Genomic DNA, 22,810 nt, shown 5'->3' on the forward strand with positions numbered 1-22,810 from the left:
TATCCACATAGCAAACATGTGTACTGAAAAAATGCTCAAATTCATCATACATTGCGCAACAATATGATACATTAGGTATAATTGTAACTGGCATAAGGAAGAAAATGCAAGCTTGGAAAGTGGGGGTGAAAAAAAGTTGCAAACAATAAATTCCTCCCTGAATGTTTACTGATGAGTCTTCATTCAAGCCAGGCAGGTATTGTTACAATTGGAAACAAGGGAGTCATCTGGTGATCAGCTGCTGTAAATGATGCTTAAGAATATGGGGGAGATTTATCAAAACCTGTGCAGAGAAAATTTGCCCAGTTGCCCATAGCAACCAATCAGATCGCTTCTTTCATTTTTAAAGACCTCTGAAAAAAGAAAGAAGGGATCCGATTGGTTGCCATGGGCAACTGTGCAATTTTTCCTTTTCACAGGTTTTGATAAATCTCCCCCCATGAACCTACCTTCTGAGTAGACTATGCACGTGTGTGCATCTTTATTCTACTACAGAATTTTTATAATATTTAAATGCTATGGACATGGAAAGATATATTACATATTTTGCATGCGCCTATACTCATATGCACCTCTAATTTCTATCTACTATATGTTGTTTAACTATGTTTCCTCCACCTTCTGCTTTCTTGTTGTAGTTACCTAAGCTGGAAAACTCAGATCTGCACTGTAGTTTTATTGTGCCCTAAACCTCTTGGCTTCAAATCTTACCTCCTTTTTGTTTCTGTGCTGCATTCCCCCTTCCTCAGGCCTCCCATGTCTGGTGAACAGCTGAATCTCTGTACTTTCTCAATGACTTCTCCCCCCCCCCCCCCCCCCCCTTCCCCTTCCTTCTCAGAATGTTTCATATTTCTGCTACATTAAGGACAAGTTTTTCATGCTTTGTTTCATTAGTGTTATGATTATTTTAATCTTTTTAACCCATTTTGACGATAATAATTCTTAGACTTGTCTTAATCATATGTAAGTCAGAATCATCCCTTTCATCTCCCTCCATAGGCTTCATGTCTGTGTGGTACAGCACCATGCCTCCTCTGTGGATGTTGCCCGTCTACGAAGAATTCGACTATAACCCGCCTGACTTTCTCGGTTTTCCTTCTTCTTGGAACCTTAGTGGCCTGTATTATGATCATACCTGGAGTGGAAGATGGACTTAAAAAGGTAAGCAAAAAGGAACTGCATGCCGGAAAAACCTCAACATTTATAAAGCAGGACACAGTTTGAGGTGCTGCAGATTTCTTCATAGAGTATAACCTCTCATGAATATTAGGACAAACATTTTGATATGGATTATTATATGAATACTAATAATGATCATATAATAATATAAGAAATGCTATCTGTGTGCGTTCTGTCAATGCACAACACAAGGTATGCACATAGTGGTTCTCCTAGCTGCATACATCAGTAGTCCCATATTGGTGGCTAGTGCTAATACAGAGAACTTAAAGGGGTTGCCAAGTGAAAGAAACAACCTGTGCATGGTGTCCAAAAGTATAATCAACCAACTTTCTAATATAATGTATAATGTGCATTGCAATAGCTAAGCCGCATCCCCGTTTCCTGTGTTCCATCTTGGTGTCTCTGTTACTAGATGTGGACTGAGCCTAACTGGCATTGTACAGCAGATTGTAAGTAGGTGAGACACCTTGTGGCCAAAGCTTCAGAGCTGTACTTTATTTTTTTATCTTGGTATATCGGGTCTAGCAGCAAGTTAAGGGTGTGTTCATATCCCCAATTTCTTTAAAAAACACAATCTAGATTGTTTATACATCCCTTAGAAATAGGTGGTTTAAATTTACAGATTAGTGACTGTGTAAGTGGATAACTTCACACTTGTATTGGGATACGTGCTACCGTTACAACTGTATTGGGGTATGTGCACACTCCTTGTAAAGATGATGCTGTAAATCCGGCCTAAAAAGTCACAGCAGAAGCTGCAATCTAATCTGCATTTGTTACAAACGGATTGAGCTGCAGAGCCCACTTATTGCAATGATTGTAAATTATGGCATTTCCACACCAGAGCATGCCTGTGTACCCAGCACGTGGCCAAGAAAGATTTGTATTCACAAGAAGTAAACAGTGATGGTTTCTAGTGAATGACAGCAATCTGAGATCTTGAAACTCATGATACCAAAAGTTTAAAGAGAAACTGACAGCTAGTTTATCAATTCTAAACCCAATATTGAGTGATATATATACAAAAAAACTAAAAGCAACAGCACTCTAAAAATGAAAAAAATATAAAAAGAAAGGTGCAGGCAACCTGTAAAAGGATCAAGTCCAATGATCAATCCAAAGATATAAAAGAAGATCAGGGCAGCACTCAAATAACGTGAAAAAAGTGAATTTTATTCCATCAAAGCAATGTGCAAAACAGCAGCGACGTTTCGATCCTCTCCAGGATCTTTTTCAAGCTTGAAAAAGCTTGGAAAAGACCCTGGAGAGGATGGAAACGTTGCTGCTGTTTTGCACATTGCTTTGATGGAATAAAATTCACTTTTTTCACATTATTTGAGTGCTGCCCTGATCTTCTTTATATATATATATATATATATATATATATATATATATATATATATATATATATATATAATCACACAAGAAAACGTCCGGCACTCAGGAAGTAGCAGATAAAACTTATAAATGGCTTTATTCACACGCTGTAAGGCAGGACACAATCTAACTCGTTTCGCACGCTCAGGTGCTTAGTCGTACATCTACGACTAAGCACCTGAGCGTGCGAAACGCGTCAGATGTGTCCTGCCTTACAGCGTGAGAATAAAGCCATTTATAAGTTTTATCTGCTACTTCCTGAGTGCCGGACATTTTCTTGTGTGATTATATATAAAGACGTTTTCTTGTGTGACTTCTATTGAGCCGGGAGCGGTACCGGTGTCCGCAGCACGAGGACGTGCAGTAAACGCAGGAGTGGTGAGCAGCCTTACCTTGTCTGCATATATATCTGTGCACATATCTGTGCACATACCTTGTCTGCATATATATCTGTGCACAGGAGGGCAGTAGCTACAATGTGGGGGTGGGGGGGGGGGGGAAGCTGGGTCGATGAGCTCCCCTACCTTCTCCATATTCACTGTCTGGCCCGCCCCTCTCAAAAATATGCAAATAATTTACTATCCTGCCAGTGGGGATGAGTGATCTGCTCTCTGATCAGAACGCAGGTGCCGCTGCTTTCCAGGTGTAGTGAGGCAGTGACTCTCAGTGACTGCTCAGAGAGTGGAGCACTTACCACTACCGGCAGCCTGCTGAGCTCCCCTGCCTCCTCCGTATTGACTGTCCGGCCCGCCCCTCTCATAAATATGCAAATTTACTATCTTGCTGGTGGGGTTGAGCGCTGCACTCTCGGAGCAGAGCACAGGCATCAATGTCTCGCTATACCCAGAAGGCATTGGCTCCTGCACTCTGCTTAGAAATCTGTCAGGATAGTAAATTAATTTGCATATTTTTGAGAGGGGCGGGCCAGGCAATGAATATAGAGAAGGCAGGGGAGCTCAGTGACCCGGCTCCCCGCCTCCATTGCGCACAGGAGCGCAATAGCTACAGTCATGTATATGGGCAGGACTCCGGAAATACATTGTGTAAAAATGTGAGTAACCCTTTATTTATTTATTTTATTTACAGCTATTCATCCATGCTAAAACACATTATATGGTGTTTAGTGCAGCTGAACTTGCTGTCAGTTTCTCTTTAATAACTTTTCATTAAACAGTACAAATATATGCAAAAAGGAATACTGGGGCAGATTTACTACTGAAAATGGGCAAAAATTCTGGCTTTTCTGCTTCTTCTGACAGATGGCTATGACTTTGCTTAAAAAAAGGGGCAAGGCTTTAGCAAATGGGGCATGCCTTTAAAATTAGGGCTGCGACTGTTATTTTCGTAATTGATTTGTTGGCCAATTATTGTTTCGATCGACTAATCGGATGAAAATAACTTTATAGTGAAGATAGTGGAGAAGAAGATAATTTGTGGGTTAGATTAGGGAGGGAGTTAATGAGGGGAGGGGAGGGGATCAGACTGAAGGTCTTCTGTGTGTTTTAGGTAAGGGACGCATTGTGTGTTTTTTATTTATTTTTTCATATCAATGGTGCCAGTGTGTTAAACAGATTTGTAAATTACTTCTATTTAAAAATCTTAATCCTTCCAGTTCTTATCAGCTGCTGTATGCTCCAGAGGAAGTTCTTTATTTATTTTTTTATTATTTCTTTTCTGTCTGACCACAGTGCTATCTGCTGACAGACACCTGTCCAGAGCAGGAGAGGTTTGCTATTGGGATTTGCTCCTGCTCTTGACAGTTCCTGAGAAAGACAGAGGTGTGGTCAGACAGAAATTCAAAAAGCAAAGAGCTTGCTGTGGAGAATACAGCAGCTAAGATTTCTTAATTGAAGTAATTTACAAATCGGTTTAACGTTCTGGCGCTGTTGTTTTAACCCCTTAAGGACATCCTGGTACGTAAGGACTCAGGGCGTACCTGTATGTCGGGGTTTAAACCGTTCTCACGGGCGGAGAACTGGTTAAATCCCATGGGTCCCAGTTGCTATGGGCAGCCAGGACCCACGGCTAATGCCAGGCACCGCCGATGGGGCCGATGCCCGGCATTAACCCTTTAGACGCCGTGATAAAAGTTGATCGCGGCATCTAAAGTGAAAGTAAAACTATCCCGGCAGCTCAGCGTAGCTGATCAGGACTATTGCGACAGAATCGCGATGTCCTGATCAGCTTGCTGGATGACAGGTGGGTCCTCACCTGCCTCCTGGTTGTCCGTTCGGCAATCTACTGTTCCATGCCTTAGCAGGCTGGAGCAGCAGAGCGCCGATAACACTGATCAATGCTATGCTATGGCATAGCAGTGATCAGTGTATGCAAAATCAGAAGATTGTATGGTATAGCCCCCTGTGCTGTGGGGGCTAAAAAAAAAAAAAAAAAAAAAAAAAAAATGTGACTAAGCCCCCCCACCCTAATAAAAGTTAGAATAACCCCCTTTTCCTATTTTTTTTTATTAAATAATGTAATAAAAAAAATCATATGTGGTACTGCCACGTGCTTAAATGTCCGAACTATTAAAATATAAGGTTAGCTAAACTGCACGGTCGATGGCGTACATGTAAAAAAATACCAAAGTCCAAAATTGTGAATTTTTGGTCACTTCATTTACCATAAAAATATTAATAAAAAGCGTTCAAAAATCCCATCAAAACAAAAATCGTACCGATAAAAACTAGTCATAGGGGTCAGAAAATGATAATTTTAAACATACAAATTTTGGTGCATGTAGTTATAATTTTAAAGTAGTAAAATTTATAAAACCTACATAAATTGGGTATCCCTGTAACTTTATGGACCTACAGAATAAAGATATGGTGTCATTGTTACAGAAAAGTGCACTGCGTAGAAACAGAAGCCCTAAAAAGTAGTAAAATGGTTTTTTTTTTCATTTCCCCCCCACAAATAATATTTTTTGTTTTGCCACAGATTGTTATAAAATAAGTAATTAATTACAAAGTACAATTAGTGACTCATTAACCAATCCCGTATATGGGTCTGTAGGTTCAAAATTGAACGAGTTATAATTTTTAGAAGGTGAGGAGGAAAAAACGAAAGTGCAAAAATGAAGATAGTTTTGAGTCCTCAACCACTTAACGACATAGGATGTAACTGTACATCCTGGTGCCCTGGTACTTAAATGGGCACTATCAGATACTAAAACTTTTGATACGTTGTAAAGCATGTATAACCAATAGGTTTTGCAATTGCTTTCATTAGAACATTTTCAGTATTTCATACTGAAAATGCCAGTCAAACTCCCCCCCCCCCCCCCGCCTGCTTGGACACATACTAGTCCTGCTGTGTCCATGCGTCATCACCTATGTCATGGACACACTTCCTTGATTGACAGCTGTGAGCGCAGGGCTCACAGCTGGAGGTAAAATCCTCCCACTGTCAGCTTGTGTCCTGCTAATGGTACGCTCACAGCAGGAGGAAGCACGCTGTGTTCCCGCTGTGAGAGCCCTTTGCACGGGCACACAAGTTGCTTCTGCGGGGAACATTTCTCTGCTTCTGTACCCCTGATCTCCACACTCGGGGATCAGGGGACAGAAGCGCTGCGGGGGAGATAACTGACATGGGGATACATCACGCTGCGGCCGGGTGACTTTCACTTTGCCCGCACCGCTCCTCACTTTCAGCCTCTGGTGCCGTTGGCTCTCTGCTGGCATCTCACTGTCTGCCGCTCACATCTCTGCCCCCCTTCTCCCCCCGCCACTCGCTGTCTTCCTGCAAGCCGCTCACATCTCCACTAGGATTAGCTATACTACAACACCCAGCATGCCTTGACACTGTGGACATGCCAGGAATTGTAATTTTGTTAATGCTAGGGGATATGTAACCATTTGTCTGCTCACATCTCCCCTAGCATTAGAAAAACTACAACTCCCAGCATACAGTGAGGACAAGCTGGGAGTTGTAGTTTTGCTAATGCTGGGGTAGATGTGAGCAGACAGCATACTGAGGGAAGGGGCGGAGACCTAAATAGAAAAAAAATTAAGGTGTTAAACACATAAAAATTAGATGTACATGGTCAGGATTAGGTACTGAGTGATATATATAAAAAAAAATTTTATTGTTGGATCTGACGGGTACATTTACATCCTGTACATGTCCGCGAGCACCAGAGTGGTGCTCGTGTCATGCACGGCAGGTCTCGGCTGCTACTAGCAGCCAGGGACCTGCTGGTAATGGTGCACATCAGCGATCGCGCTGATGTGTGCCATTAACCCCTCAGATGCCGTGATCAATACAGATCACGCAATCTGCAGCAGTGCGATCACTAAAATGGATGATCGTATCGCCCGCAGCACTGCCCTCCCCTGCCTCCGGCCGTCTCCTGGGGTCTTCTGCTTTGGTCTGAGATCGAGCAGACCAGAGCAGAAGATTGCCGAAAACATTGATCAGTCCTATGTGCTAAGTGTAAAAAAAGTCTGTGGGGTCGGCTAGATGCTAAGCTTCGTGGAGGCTCAGAGGAGTAGCTTTTTATGATCTTTAAATACGTATACTAATTCTTAATATCATTTTCTTTATTCCACTTGTAAGGGCTATACCCCTCCGTTTCTTACCTGTGGCCAGATAGGAGGGGCAGCACATTCCCTGATTGTCCATCCTACGTGCCCCCAGCAGCCTATTCAGTGAGGATGGGACAGCACACAATCTTCCACTTCCTGCATCTTCTCTCTGCAACTATTGATAGTCTGGCCTTTAGCACAGAGCCGACAACCAGGGACTCCCGATAGCTGCAAAAACAAGCTGCAGGAAGCTAGGGATCGACCGATATCGGATTTTTTTAGGACCTATACCGATAATCTGTCACCTTTCAGACCGATAGCCGATAACTTATACCGATATTCCGGTATAAGTTATCGGCTATTTCAACCCCCCCGGCGGGGCAGAAGCCGTTGCAGATCAATGATTTAAAGCGGGCGCTTTAAATCAATGAACTGCAGCAGCTTTTGCGGTGCCAGAGACCGTCACTGCCACCCGCTTCTCTCCCCCCTGCCTGTCCTGGGGTCCTGAGTCTAACCACCACAGTTTCTCCATCGCCTCCCCCCCCATCCTCTGCCCACATTCCTACATGTACGTCATTGGGTTGGGTGAGGAGAATATGGTACAGGTCCGTGTCATAACTGGCAGATGCCCACTGACATCAGCAGCTGACATCTTACCATAATGACAGACGTAGGAGCTTGCCCAGATGTTTGTCATTCAAATGATTAAAGGGTACCTGTCATATCCCACAAAAAAAGTTGGTTTACTCAGTACCTAATCCTGATCATGTATATATAATTTTTAGATGTATAGGACCTATATTTTTCACAATTTCCTTCCAGCTGTTGCTTACTTGGTTTGTCATTCTGTGATTTGGAGAAAGTGTGTCCCTCACTCTGCATTAATCATCTACCTCCCTGAATACATTATCCAATCACTGCAGGTTGCTCTGTAACCCCCTGCTGCAGTCAAATAGGACAGAAGTGAACACTAAGTAGTGCTTGTCCCCACCCTCACTTACTGGACTTTGTCCATGCCTGTAGACAAAGATAATGCTGAAGCCAGACAGGACTGTGTTATGGATGGAATGACATTTTCTTAGAAATTATATTAGAATGGTTAATGTTGTATCAAGATGTACAACATAGAAAATGTTTTTGAATTTGACAGTGCCCATTTAAATGTCGTGCTCAATAGCGATTTAAACATTGAATGCAGTAATCCCTCATTTTTAGGGGACCCATCGGCAGCTCTGCGATGTAATCACAGGTTGCCAGTGGGTTGCTGTGGACGAATAGAGTTGAAAATTTTTTTTAAATCAGCTGGTGCCGGAATGTTATACAGATTTGTAAATGACTTCTATTTAAAAATCTTAAAGGGGTACTCCGGTGGAAAACTTTTTTTTTTTTTTTTTTTAAATCAACTGTTGGCAGAAAGTTAAACAGATTTGTAAATTACTTCTATTGAAAAATCCTAATCCTTCTAGTACTTATCAGCTGCTGTATGCTCTAGAGGAAGTTGTGAAGTTCTTTCCAGTCGGACCACAGTGCTCTCTGCCGACACCTCTGTCCATGTTAGATACTGTTCAGAGCAGCATATGTTTGCTATGGGGATTTTCTCCTGCTCTGGACAGTTCCTGACACGGACATAGGTGTCAGCAGAGAGCACTGTGGTCGTGACAGAAAAGGAATCTCAAAAGAAAAATATTCCTCTGTAGTATACAGCTGCTAATAAGTACTGGAAGGATTAAGAATCTTTAATATAAGTAATTTACAAACCTGTTTAACTTTCTGGCATCTGTTGATGTTAAAATAAATAAGTTGTCCACCGGAGTACTCCTTTAAGCCTTCCAGTACTTATCAGCTGCTGTATACTACAGAGGAAGTTGTGTAATTCTTTCCAGTCTGACCTCACAGAGCTTTCTGCTGATACCTCTGTCTGTGTCAAGAATTGTCCAGAGTAGAAGCAAATCCCCATAACAAACCTCTCCTGCTCTGGAAAAAATGTGTATAGAAAAAAAGTAAAAAAAATATATTTTTAAAAAGATAAAATAAAATCTCCCCCCCCCCCCCCCCCCAATACAAATTTAACTGACTCCTTATTTCAAATGAAACGCTGTAATTATATTATCACATTCCTGATCCTGCATGGTGAATGGTGAAAATGCAAAAAAAATTCTAACGATAAAATTGTTGTTTTGTGGTCACATTATGTCCCAGAAAAAAACATAATTAAAAGTGATCAAAAAGTCACATGCAATATGCAATAGTTGTACCATTAAAGGGGTACTCCGGTGGAAAACTTTTCTTTTTTATCAACTGATGCCAGAAAGTTAAACAGATTTGTAAATTACTTCTATTAAAAAGTCTTAATCCTTCCAGAACTTATTAGCTGTTGAATACTACAGAGGAAATTCTTTTCTTTTTGGATTTCTTTTCTGTCATGACCACAGTGCTCTCTGCTGACACCTCTGTCCATTTTAGGAACTGTCCAGAGCAGCATCTTTTTGGAACACAGTGCTCTCTGCTGACACCTCTGTCCATTTTAGGAACTGTCCAGAGCAGCATCTTTTTGGAACACCGTGCTCTCTGCTGACATCTGTCCATTTTAAGAATTGTCCAGAGTAGGAGAAAATCCCCATAGCAAACATATGCTGCTCTGGATAGTTCCTAAAATGGACAGAGATGTCAGCAGAGAGCACTGTGTTGAAAAAGAAAATAATTTCCTCTGTAGTATTCAGCAGCTAATAAGTACTGGAAGGATTTAAGATTATTTATAATAGAAGTAATTTAAAAATCTGTTTATCTTTCTGGCACCAGTTGATTTAAAAAAAAAAATATAATAATAATTTAAAAAGTTTTCCTCCAGAGTACCCCTTTAAACACTACAGCTAATGACAAAAATAATAAACCCTAGCATAGCTCCATAGGTGGAAGAATAAAAAAAAACTTATAGGGATCAGAGCATGGCAATTTTTTTTTTTATGACGAAAAAAAAAATGTATGGCATCATTGTACTGACCTATAGAGTAAAGTAAATTTACCATATTGTGAACTCTGAAAAGATTATTGCCCCACAAAAGGCAATTCCATTTAAAAAAAAAAAATGTGCCCTACATATATTTTTATCTCGCTCTGTAATACATTATTTGATAACATAAAGTGGTCCAATGAATGTGTGGGAAAAAAACATAAGCCCAAAAAAAAATTGCTGGTTCATGAAGGGGTTAATAGTGGCTATGGACACTTTATGAACACTTTTTTTTTTTTTTATGGTTCAAAAACATTTTCTTTGTAGGTCTTTAAAAAAATAAAAAAAATAAAATCCTCTCTGTTCTACAGCCTCTGCAGTGTCCTGTTATTAGTAATATGTCTGCGCTCCAGAGCACGCTGATGTCACAGCTGCTGCCTCCTCACGCGGCCAGTCTCTGAGCAAGCTTAAAGGGTACCTCTCATCAAATAAACTTTTGATATATTTTAGATTAATGAATGTTGAGTAACTTTCCAATAGCATGTTAATGAAAAATATGCTTCTTTCTATTGTATTTTTCCCGATCAGTCCTGTCTGCAAGCATTTCTGACTCATGCTGGAGTCCTAAACACTCAGAGCTGCCAGCCTGCTTTGTTCACAGCCAAACAGGCTGTGAACAAAGCAGGCTGGCAGCTCTGAGTGTTCTCCTTTGTGAACAAAGCAGACTGGCAGCTCGTAGTGTTTAGGACTCCAGCATGAGTCTGAAATGCTTGCTGCCAGGACTGGTAGGGAGACCCCTAGTGGTCATTTCTTCAAAGTGGAAAATTAAATAGAAAGAAGCATATTTTTTAATAACATGCAATTGTAAAGTTATTCTGCATACATTAATCTATAATATATCAAAAGTTTTTTTGATGAGAGGTACCCTTTAAAGAAACAGCAGCAGTCCCGCCCAAAGGAGAAGGATAATGGGTGAATGGGGCCACGGATTGGGGATAGTTAAGTATTAACATCAGTGTCACCAGCACTACTAGCCGGTACCAACAGGTTAGTGTAGTTGACACTGACAGATTCCATTTAGGTCCATCAGGAGAACAATCCTTTAACAGGTTTCTTATCAGCCTTTCTCCTCTCTCATTAGCTAATCTATAAGATAATTTATGGCAATGTCAAGGGTCAACCTTCATGTATTCACAAATCAGCTTATAAACTTCAGGAAAGAAAGCAAAGGCTGATAAGAAAGTGATAAATTGGACTTCCTGTTCTACTGTAGTGTCTTATCAGTAAAATCCATCTGATCACTTAATAGCCCTCTAATTCCTCCCTGAAGGAGTCTCTAAGCTGATTTATGATCACATCAATGTTGACCTTTAGATATTGTCATGATTCCGCTTAAGAGAGAAGAGAAAGGCTGACAAGAAACCTGTTGAAGCATAGTTTCCCTGATGGACGTTACTGGTAACAGGACACTTTCTACCATAATGGCTACCAACAAGAATATAAAAAAAAAGCTTTTAAAAAGGTGTCCTAAATCTTCAGATAATGTTTATAATTCATGAATATGTGTAAATGTGCCCATACACCTTATACTAAAGTTGTCTAAACCCGATTGTTTAAGGTGTATGGGGGCCTCCCAACTCTCCACTGACAAATAATGCTGGCAGAAATAATCGTCAGGAGTGATACATTTTTGCCATCTGACCCATTTGTTCTTGGAGGGTTATGCTGGTGCTGTCTGGCTGCGGCTTACCTCCACCTACCCCCTTACCAATTCAACACATGAACGTTCAGCCATTCCAAACATTTATGTGTATTGGGAAGTTGGGACAGAGAACTCTCTGGCCATCCGTTAAGGAAAATGTATGGGCACCTTTACAGTTATGGAAAAATTAGTATTTTGTAACTTTCTACAAGTGTGTGGCCTAGATTTATCGTCCTGCCTGAAACCAAAACTGTCCGGCGTTGCCCATAACAACCAATCACAGCCTATCTTTCTTTTTACCAGAGCTTGTTAAGATATAAAAGCTGAGCTGTGATTGGTTGCTGTGGGCAACAAGAGTTGGTTTCATGCAGATTAATAATAAAGATACAAAATGCTGACCCAGTCAGGTATATGTTCTTATAACAAGTCACCTGCTAGACTCTCTGCCTCTCTATAGTTTGACTTATGCCTGTCATGCTTCATTTTCCATTCTCAGCTACCATGGTTTTGCTCCACATCCAGCACCATTTCTGGCAGTGTGAACTGTGACGTCATTGTTGGACACCAAGCAGTGTACCGCATGTGTTTTGCCATGGCTGCATTTTTCTTTCTGTTTGTCATTATCATGATCTGTGTACGAAGTAGTCGGGACCCAAGAGCATATATACAGAATGGGTGAGTAATGCCTCCACAAAAGAAAAGCTTTTTTTTAAGTGTACTTTTGATACAGTTTACAGCTACACTATAGACAAACGTATTGGGCCCAAGCTCTTAATCAATGAATTCAGGGGTTTCACCCAGTCTCATAGATATAAACATTTGTGAAAAAAGGCTCACTGAATTTTAGTGTTGTACTTTAATAGAATTTTACAGCGGCAACAGTAGAAACATTTAGGAACCACAGCAACTCATCCACAAAATACCAGACCACGTAGAGTTAAGAGAGGGGGGTCGCAGAATGCTGACATGCATAGAGCATAAAAGGAATCAGTGCTCTTCTGACTTAAAACTCATATGGCAGAGGAAACGTTTTCTGTGGGGTAGTGATTCACGCTGCTCCATTTTGCAGTCTGGTGGACTAATCTGGGTTTTTCTTCAGAATGTTACCCGCCTGACCGCATTGTGCCAACTGTAAAATTTGTTGGAGGAGGAATGCTATGGGCTATCTTTCAGATGTTGGTTCCATTGAATGGAAATCTTACTGTTTCAGCAAACCAAGACATTTTGGACAATTGTGTGCTTCCAACTTTGTGGGAACAGTTCAGGGAAGGACCTTTTCTGTTCCAGCTGGACTGTGCCCCTGTGCACAAAGCAAGGTTTATAAAGGCATGGTTGGGTGCGCCTGGTGTGAAGGGACTGGCCTGTACAGAGCCCTGGCCTAAACCTCACCGAACACCTTTGGGATGAACTGGAAGGCAGATTTTGAGCTAGACCCTATTGTCCAGCATCAGTGTAACAAATGCTCTTCTGCATGAATGGATACAAATTCCTACAGACACACCAAAATCTTGCAAAAAAATCAGAAGAGTAGAAGTTGTTATATTTGCAAGGGGGGGGGGGGGAATAACTGTTGTTCAATGTATGTAGGTTCCCGTGTAGATAGTTGGCCCCTAGAAATAGTAGATAGTAGTCCCTTTAGATAATATTAGCAGCCCCCCTTTAGGTAATTTTAGAATCCCCCTTAGATAATAGTAGCATATGTCTTTACTGCCATCACTGCAGAGACGAGTTTGGAAGGTGAGAGGCCGGGGTACTCAGTGAGGAGAAACGGGCCTGTTCTGAAGATTGCATTGGTCCCAGCAGTCAGACCCACTGGATAAGACCTTTATCCCCCTATCCTGTGGACATGTTTTTAATAACCAGACACACCCTTTAAAGGGGTACTCCACTGGAAAACATCTCTCAACACGTGCCAGAAAGTTAAACAGTTTTGTAAATTACTTCTGTAAAAAAAAAAAATCTTAATCCTTCCAGTACTTATCAGCTGTTGTATGATCCACAGGAAGTTCTTTTCTTTTTGAATTTCTTTTCTGTCTGACCACAGTGCTGACACCTGTCCATGTCAGGAACTGTCCAGAGAAAGAGCAAATCCCCATAGCAATCCATACTGCTCTGGACAGTTCCTGACGTGGACAGAGATGTCAGCAGAGAGCACTGTGCTCAGACAGAAAGGAAATGCAAAAAGAAAAGAACTTCCTGTGGATCATACAGCAGCTGATAAGTACTGGAAGGATTAAGATTTTTAAATAGAAGTAATTTAATAAACCCCTTTTTTTATTTTTTTATTCTTTTACTGCTTTTTCTTTGTGGTTTTGTTAGTCAGAACTTTTTTACATTTATCTGTTGACATATCTAATATCATATCTATTTATTGTTTTTTATGCAGGATTTGCCATGGGAAAATAATGTAGTTTTATAGTATTTACATTTTTTTTAAATGAATATTTTGGTAAATGGATAAAAAAAGGACACTTGCAATTTTGTTTAGTTCTTTTATGGGACATAAGCTTTTTATCCTTTAATCGATAATATGATAGATTGCAATAATTCTGTACTTCAATGTATTCTGTCCATCATCTTTTAGCTGACATACTCACATATAGGTTGCTGTTACTAATGACCACATAATCTAAAGGGCTAAATTTGTCATCAGGACCTGTGCCTGTGCTATCCTTGTGACATACAGTTATGACTCTGGGAGGACATTCTGCTAGAGCCATAAATGGACAGCACAGTGCAGGAGGGGTTAAAATGCTGTTGTTAACTAGATATTATTATTATTATTATTAAACCCACAGATATGACTATTGGTGAATACATTAGGTAACAGTGTATTATTAAACTAATGGAATATGTTGCACATAACTTATGTCCTCCTGAATGTCTGATTGGGGTATCACAGCCAAGAGCCACATACTGACGACACGGTGGGAGATTTCTCAAAACCTGTAAAGAGGAAAAGTTGCTGAGTTGCCCACACTGAGTTGAAAAGGCATCTTAAAAATAAAAGAAGCAATCCGATTGGTTGCTATGGGCAACTCGGCAGCTTTTCCTCTTAACAGGTTTTGATAAATCTCTCCCAGAGTCTTTAAGCACTCTTGGTTTTATAGCTTTAACTCTATAATATTTAACAATTGCCTAACTTCCTAGCCCCTTTGTGACTGATATACAGGGCTCTGTACATTGGTGAAAGATGGTCTGGGAGGTGAGGACACGTGAGGTGGTGTTCATGGCAATGGCATTTGAGCAGCTTCTCCCTGCCTCCGTCACACTTGGCTGAAAAATAAAAATGTGCTTTTAGTCTGGCAACCACCATCCGCTGCAGGAAAGGTTCAGTTTTTTCACAGTTATGCAACAGTGTCTGTGACTTAGAGGGTTATGACTATTTATTACAGAGAGTTTACTAAATAGGTGACGGTGTTAAAAATAGTTAACATTTATGTATGCAAAAAATGGGGATGTTAGCAAATGTCTGGATTTTGTCACAGTAAAGGCTTATTTTGGTGTGCTGCTTTGGTAGGACCCTATTTATGGTAAATAATATTGAAGTAGTTTTGTTGTCTCCCTTGGCCAATATTCTTGAAAATCGGAAGGGTATGAAAACTTGCTTCCCTAGATGAAGGCGCTTGCTCCAGGAGAGGTACTGAACAATTTTTATTTTATGTTGGCAACGCCTGTTGATCCTGAACTAGGATCTTTGTCAAGATCCTAGTTTAGGATCGAAATGCGTTGCCAACATAAAATAAAAATTGTTCATCTAGGGAAGCAAGTTTTCATACCCTTCCGATTTTCATCAATATACCGGACTGACGGTGTAATCTCTGGCACTTCCCTGTGGGGCAGCTGCCCCATACCTTGACTTTCCCAACGCCACTGTAGGGTGTTGTGCTTTCAGCGCAGCACCTAAGGGTAAGGAGCCTAATTTTATTACTGCTTCATTATACCCTAGCGGTCCTCACGAGGGGTACTCCCTGCTGTCTTTTTTTTGCTTCTTACATTTTGGCCAATATTCTATAATAAACCAGTGTTAGTTTCCTTTAGTGAGCAGGGAAACTCCTTGAAGGAAGTTAACAGGTTTTTCTGGTAGAATTGGAAATTACTGGACACAATAAAAGCAGATATGTAATGCTTGTATAATGTATGTCGTACTTGTGAGCGGACACTCAAGATGCTATGTTCTCTGTGCATTATAAAGGTGAACTCATTGGGAAAGGTTTATCAAAACTCATGTAGAGGAAGAGTGGTGCAGTTGCCCGTAGCAAACAACTAGATCGCTTCTTTCATTTTTAAAAAGGCCTAAAAAATAAAGGGGCAATCTGATTGGTTGCTATGGGGAACTGCACCACTCTTCCTCTACACAGGTTTTGATAAATCTCTTCCATTGCCTTTTGGATTTTGTTACATTAATATTGATTATTTTGTCTTGTTGCCTTTGGTTCAGGTTCTGGTTTATTAAGTTCCTGATTTTAGTGGGAATTACAGTTGGTGCTTTCTTTATACCAAATGGAGTATTTACCACAGGTAAAAGCTTATGCCGATTATTATACCCTGTGCTTGCTCTTATTCCTTCTTCTTTCTGGCAGCTTTCTATATACTGTATACTTCTAAAGCTCTCCACCTTCCCCACCAACTAAATTTACTTGTGTAACCATTAGTCTTGGAACATGTCTCATCAATGTGTTGTCACTTCTCTTACAGTATGGTATTATTTTGGCATGGTTGGTGGGTTCCTGTTCTTCTTGGTCCAGCTCATCCTCATTATAGACCTTGCTCACTCTTGGAGTCAGGCCTGGCTTCTAAGAGCTGAAGATGGAAACACAAAGTGCTGGTATGCTGGTAAGTCTGCAAACAATTCAACAATAAAGTATAGGATGATCTTTGTGGGTGTATACTCTATTGGCCTTTTAATTGATGAAAGATTAATGCGCTTATTTGTTTGTTTTTAAGCTCTCCTCATCTGTACCTTGCTGCTGTATGCTGCTGCAATTGCTGCTATTGTCATCCTATATATATACTACACCAAACCAGATGGATGTGTCCATAACAAAGTGTTCATCAGTTTGAACCTCATATTCTGTGTTATAGTTTCTATTGTATCAATCCTTCCTAAAATTCAGGTGAGAGGATAATAGTAAGTAGCACCTTGGTTTTGCATCCTAAATGGGTGGAGTCAGGAAGTAAAACAAAACCAAGCAAATACAGAACAAAAATAAAGCTGATATAATAGTGATTTGTTTTACTTAAAAAAAAAAAAAATGAAATAGATATACACAAATTATGAATTGGTGGCTTATTACAAGGGTATGCATGCAATATTGTATCCTCAGGTGTCCAACTACTGTGACTTCTACAAAAAGGTAGCTGTGGCAGAAATAACATGCTGCCATTATGCTTCCTGTCAGCTCTGTTTGGCTTTAGCTTGGCATGAATGGCCATTAGCAATGTTTTTAATAATGAGAATAGTTATGTATAACAGAAGTTCAACAGAACAATGAGTCAGGTGATGGAAGAATATTGGTCCAGATCTATGAAGGATGCAACAAAAAATTTGTCACTGTTTACAGGGTCTGCATCATGAAAAGGGAGTGGCTTCCCCATGCTGAATTACAAAGTACGCATGCATGAAGCTTACATTGTAATAAAAATCTTGCCATATCCAAGCTGGTGTAGACTTTTTAGGCTGAGGCACAAACAGCCTCTGATGTGCTGTGGGTAAGAGGGTGAGGCACTTTACTTTACACCTACATGTTGATACATCAGTCTTGGTAAATCTCCCGTTATGTTTGTTACTTCAAAAAAAAAAAAAAAAAAAAAAATATATATATATATATATATATATATATATATATTTTGGAGATATATACATACATTTTGTTTTGCTTCGGATGTATATACAATGCAACCGAGTGTTTAGTTTCATAGCAGCTGCGATACATTTAATCATCAGAGAAATGTAAATTGACTAATATAGTCTCCAAGAAGTCTGACAGAAACCAGAAAATGATGGAGGCTGTTTTCACTGTATAGGGTGGGGCATTTATATGGATACACCTTAATAAAATGGGAATGGTTGGTGATATTAACTTCCGGTTTGTGGCACACTAGTATATGTGAGGGGGGAAACTTTTCAAGATGGGTGGTGACCTTGGTGGCCATTTTGAATCCAACTTTAAAATAGTTTTTTCAATAGGAAGAGGGTCATGTGACACATCAGACTTATTGGGAATTTCACAAGAAAAACAATGATATGCTTGGTTTTAACGTAACTTTACTCTTTCATGAGTTATTTACAAGTTTCTGACCACTTATAAAATGTGTTCAATGTGCTGCCCATTGTGTTGGACTGTCAATGCAACCCTCTTCTCCCACTCTTCACACACTGATAGCAACACCGCAGGAGAAATGCTAGCACAGGCTTCCAGAATCCGTAGTTTCAGGTGCTGCAGAATGGGCAAAACAAAAATTGGAACAGGACCCTCAGTTTACGCAGAAGATTTTGTTCAGTGATGGAACACAAACTTTTATGTGAATGGTGAAGTTAACAAACAAAACCACCGCTATTGGTCTGACACTAACCCACATTGGATAGATCCCTCCAAGACTGTTGGAACACAAAAATTGATGGTATGGTGTGGTATATGGGGTACAAAGATAGTGGGGCCATTCTTCATCAATGGAAACCTCAAGGCCACTGGATATGTGAAATTGCTACATGATGATGTGTTTCCCTCTTTATGCACTGAACCAGGCACGTTCCCTGAGTTTCTCCAGCAAGATGGTGCACCACCACATTATGGGTGTCAGGTCCCAGCATTCCTAGATGAACAGTTTCCTGGAAAGTGGATTGGTCGTCCTGGGCCAGTTGAATGGCCCCCAAGGTCTCCCGATCTGACCCCCTTAGACTTTTATCTTTGGGGTCATCTGAAGGCAATTGTCTATGCTGTGAAGATATGAGATGTGCAGCACCTGAAACTACGGATACTGGAAGCCTGTGCTAGCATTTCTCCTGCGGTGTTGTTATCAGTGTGTGAAGAGTGGGAGAAGAGGGTTGCATTGACAATCCAACACAATGGGCAGCACATTGAACACATTTTATAAGTGGTCAGAAACTTGTAAATTACTCATGAAAGAATAAAGTTACGTTAAAACCAAGCACATCATTGTTTTTCTTGTGAAATTCCCAATACGTTTGTTGTGTCACATGACCCTCTTCCTATTGAAAAAACAAAAGTTGGATTCAAAATGGCCGCCATGGTCAACACCTATCTTGAAAAGTTTCCCCCTCACATATACTAATGTGCAACAAACAGGAAGTTAATATAACCAACCATTCCCATTTTATTAAGGTGTATCCATATAAATGGCCCACTCTGTAGTATATGTACTTGTACCATAGCTTTCCTGCCTTATCAAGGACCCCAGCAGTTCAGTACAGTGTTTTCATTAAATGCTCTGCTCACCACATTCCTGTCTACACAGTAAAGCAGCTAACAAGTAATCTGCAGAAAACAGGAGATTTCAGCCTATAGTTGGTGCTTTAAAAGCTTGTGTGAAAACTGCAATATTTCAAGATTATTTAGTTTTTTAGATTACTGCATAAAAGAAACACTAAAAAGTAAACTTAAAAACCGATTTTGTTGTCTTAAAACTGTATCTTTTTGCAGGAGGTTCATCCACACTCTGGTTTGCTACAGGCATCTGTTATTAGCTTGTACACCATATTTGTCACCTGGTCTGCTATGGCAAATGTCCCTGGTAAGTAACCAGTAACAGTAGTGTACATACACAAACAAATCAATGCATTATTCAAAATATAATTCTGCTATTTATTTTTAAAGATTTTTTTAAATAAAAAAACATTAACACAATAATATGTAATACTGTACCATAAGTGTTGTAACTAGATGAACAATGAAATTTGGCAGCGAGAAGCATTGCGTGTAAATGTTTCTTATAACAAAGGAGAAATCAGGTTGTCTTGCTTATAAAATGCTACGTAACAATCATAAAAAATAAGCCCAAAATATGAGAAAACGTGGACTGCAGGAGGATGTTCTGTAAGACAACTGGGATAAAATGTGCCACATATTACCACCCCTCACAAGTCCAAGTGGCTGCTACTTCTATTTCTGGCATGTTTTGGAAACTGTAAGATTCAACAGTATGTGAAAAAAGAGTGAATTGTACTTTATTATATACAATGTCTTAATTGCTTGCTATTGCCATCTCAGACAGATATTGTAACCCCACATTACTGGCTATTGTGAACAATGGGACTAGTACCTCGCAGTCTGCTGTGGTTCAGTGGTGGGATGCTCCAAGCATTGTCGGACTGGTGATCTTCATCTTGTGTACTTTGTTCATTAGGTGAGTTGTCAAAAAGCATTGTGAAGTTCAGTAGCAAGACAAGCTTCACTGGGTGTTGTCCAGGTTGTGGCTTTAGGTCTGGTTATACTGGCCCGATATTCTGATTGTCATACTTGTGTTATAATAGATTAGTTGTTTTTATACTTGTATATTGGAAGAAAGACAAACAGCTGGAAGTTTAAACCCTTAAAGCGTACCCATCAGATCCAACAAAACATTTTTTTTATTTATTTATCACTCAGTACCTAATCCTGACCATGTACATCTAATTTTTATGTGTCTATCATCTTTATTTATTTTTTATTACACTTTTAGTTTAGCTCACTAGTCTGAATTCCTCTCAAAGGGAGGGGGCGTGGCCTCACTGTGCAGGTCTCCGCCCCCTCCCTCAGTATGCTGTCTGCTCACATCTCCCCTATCATTAGCAAAACTACAACTCCCAGCTTGTCCTCACTGACAGTGAGAGGATTTTTCCTCTAGCTGTGAGCCCTGCGCTCACAGCTGTCCATCAAGGAAGTGTGTCCATGACATAAGTGATGATGCATGGACACAGCAGGACTAGTATGTGTCCAAGCAGGCAGGCAGTATGAAATACTGAAAATGTTCTATTGAAAGCAATTGCAAAACCTATTGTTTTTGCACGCTTTCCAACATATCAAAATTTTTGTTATCTGACAGTACCCATTTAAGGACAACGGACGTAAATGTACGTCCTTATGCGGTGGTACTTAACGCAGCAGGACATAAGTTTACGTCCAGACCGGTGCTCGCATCATGCACGGCAGGTCCCAGCTACTATCAGCAGCCAGGGACCCACCTGTAATAGCGGACATCAGCAATCACGCTGATGTCCGCCATTAACCCCTCAGGTGCCGTGATCAATATATATCACTGCATTTGTGGCAATGCATTCATTTAAATGGATGATCAGATCGTCCACGTCGCTGCCGCAGGGATCCGAACATCCATCATGGTGGCCGGAGGTCCCCTTACCTGCTCAGGCTGTCATCCCGGGGTCTTTCTCCTCTGGTCGGAGATCAAGCAGACCAGAGAAGATCACCTATAAGACTGATAATGTACATAGCACTGTTCAGTATATGTAATCTAATGATTTCTATAAATAGTGCCAGAGTGTAAAAAAAAAGTTAAAAAAGAAAGCCCCTCGCCAAATAAAAATGTAATTGCCCCCTTTTTCCTATTTTATCTTAAAAAAGCATAAAAAAATAAAAAAAATTTGGTATCACAGCCTGCGTAAATGTCCGAACTATCAAAAAATTATGTAAAAAATCCTGTACAGTGAACGGCGTAAACTTAAGAAAAAAAAGTCCAAAACTGCTACTTTTTTGTCACATTTTATTCAAACAAAAAAATAAATAAAAAGTCTTCAAAAAGTTAAATATAAGCAAAAGTGGTACCAACAAAAAAATTGGTACCATCACGGCGCAAAAAATGAGCCCCATACCGCTCCATATACGGAAAAATTTGAAAGTTATAGGCGGTAAAATTTTAAACATCAATTTTCTTACATTTTTTTTTAGATTTTTTTTTTAAAGTGGTACAATAATAGAAAAGCATGTAACTATGGATATAATTTTAACCTCTTACGCCCTGGGCCCGGTATATAACGCCCCGCGTCATACCGGGTCGGTCCCGTCTGCTAATGACAGCCGGGACCCTGGGCTATAACCCTTTAGACGTGGCGATCAAAGTTGATCGCCACGTCTAAAATGAAAGTAAAAGCTTCCCGGCAGCTCAGTGGGGCTGATCGGGACCATTGCGGTGAAATCGATGTCCCGATCAGCTAGAACGGGAGCGGAGGTCCCCCTACCTGCCACCGTCGCGTCCGATCGGCGATTGCTCCAAGCCTGAAATCCAGGCTTGAGCAATCGACCGCCGATAACACTGATCTTTGCCTTGTCAATGCACGGCAATGATTTGTGTATGAGATCGCTATGTTCAGTGTAATCGCCACTAGGGGGGGCTATAATACTGCAAAAAATTTTTTTTTAACAAAGGTCATTTAACCCCTTCCCTAATAAAAGTAAGAATCAACCCCCTTTCCCATTAAAAAAAAAAAAACTGTGTAAATAAAAATGAACATATGTGGTATTGCTGCGTGTGGAAATGTCTGAACTATAAAAGTATATCATTAATTAAACCACACGGTCAATGGCGTACGCGCAAAAAAATTCCAAAGTCTAAAATAGCTTTTTTTTGGGTCACTTTTTATATCATGAAAAAATTCATAAAAAGTCAAATCAATATATAAATGGTACCGATAAAAACTTCAGATCACAGCGCAAAAAAAGAGCCCTCATACCGGCCCATACATGGAAAAATAAAAAAGTTATAGGGGTCAGAAGATGACAATTTTAAACGTATAAATTTTCCTGCATGTAGTTATGATTTTTTTTTTTTTTTAAGTAATACAAAATCAAACCTACATAAGTAGGGTATCATTTTAACCGTATGGACCTACAGAATAAAGATAAGGTGTCATTTGTACTGAAAAATGCACTGCGTAGAAACGGAAGCCCCCAAAAGTTAAAAAATTGCTTTTTTTCTTCAATTTTGTCGCACAATGAATTTTTTTTCTGCTTCGTTGTGGATATTTTGCTAAAATCACTAATGTCACTGCAAAGTAGAATTGGTGGCACAAAAAATAATAATATGGAATTTTAGGTGCAAAATTGAAAGTGTTATGATTTT

At 40.0% G+C, this 22,810-nt stretch overlaps 1 protein-coding gene across 1 annotated transcript in view; it reads left to right on the top strand.

The window, feature by feature from the left end:
- SERINC2 (serine incorporator 2) overlaps positions 1-22,810 on the top strand; it is a 38,563-nt gene that overhangs the window by 9,954 nt on the left and 5,799 nt on the right. The window contains exons 2-8 of the mRNA XM_056557321.1: positions 1,000-1,161; positions 12,231-12,409; positions 16,176-16,255; positions 16,433-16,570; positions 16,682-16,851; positions 19,399-19,489; positions 19,966-20,101. Of these exons, the coding sequence (XP_056413296.1) occupies positions 1,000-1,161; positions 12,231-12,409; positions 16,176-16,255; positions 16,433-16,570; positions 16,682-16,851; positions 19,399-19,489; positions 19,966-20,101 (956 nt within the window). The remainder of the gene's footprint in view (positions 1-999; positions 1,162-12,230; positions 12,410-16,175; positions 16,256-16,432; positions 16,571-16,681; positions 16,852-19,398; positions 19,490-19,965; positions 20,102-22,810) is intronic.

Source organism: Hyla sarda, chromosome 2 (genome assembly GCF_029499605.1).
Source record: "Hyla sarda isolate aHylSar1 chromosome 2, aHylSar1.hap1, whole genome shotgun sequence".
Lineage (NCBI taxonomy): Eukaryota > Metazoa > Chordata > Amphibia > Anura > Hylidae > Hyla > Hyla sarda.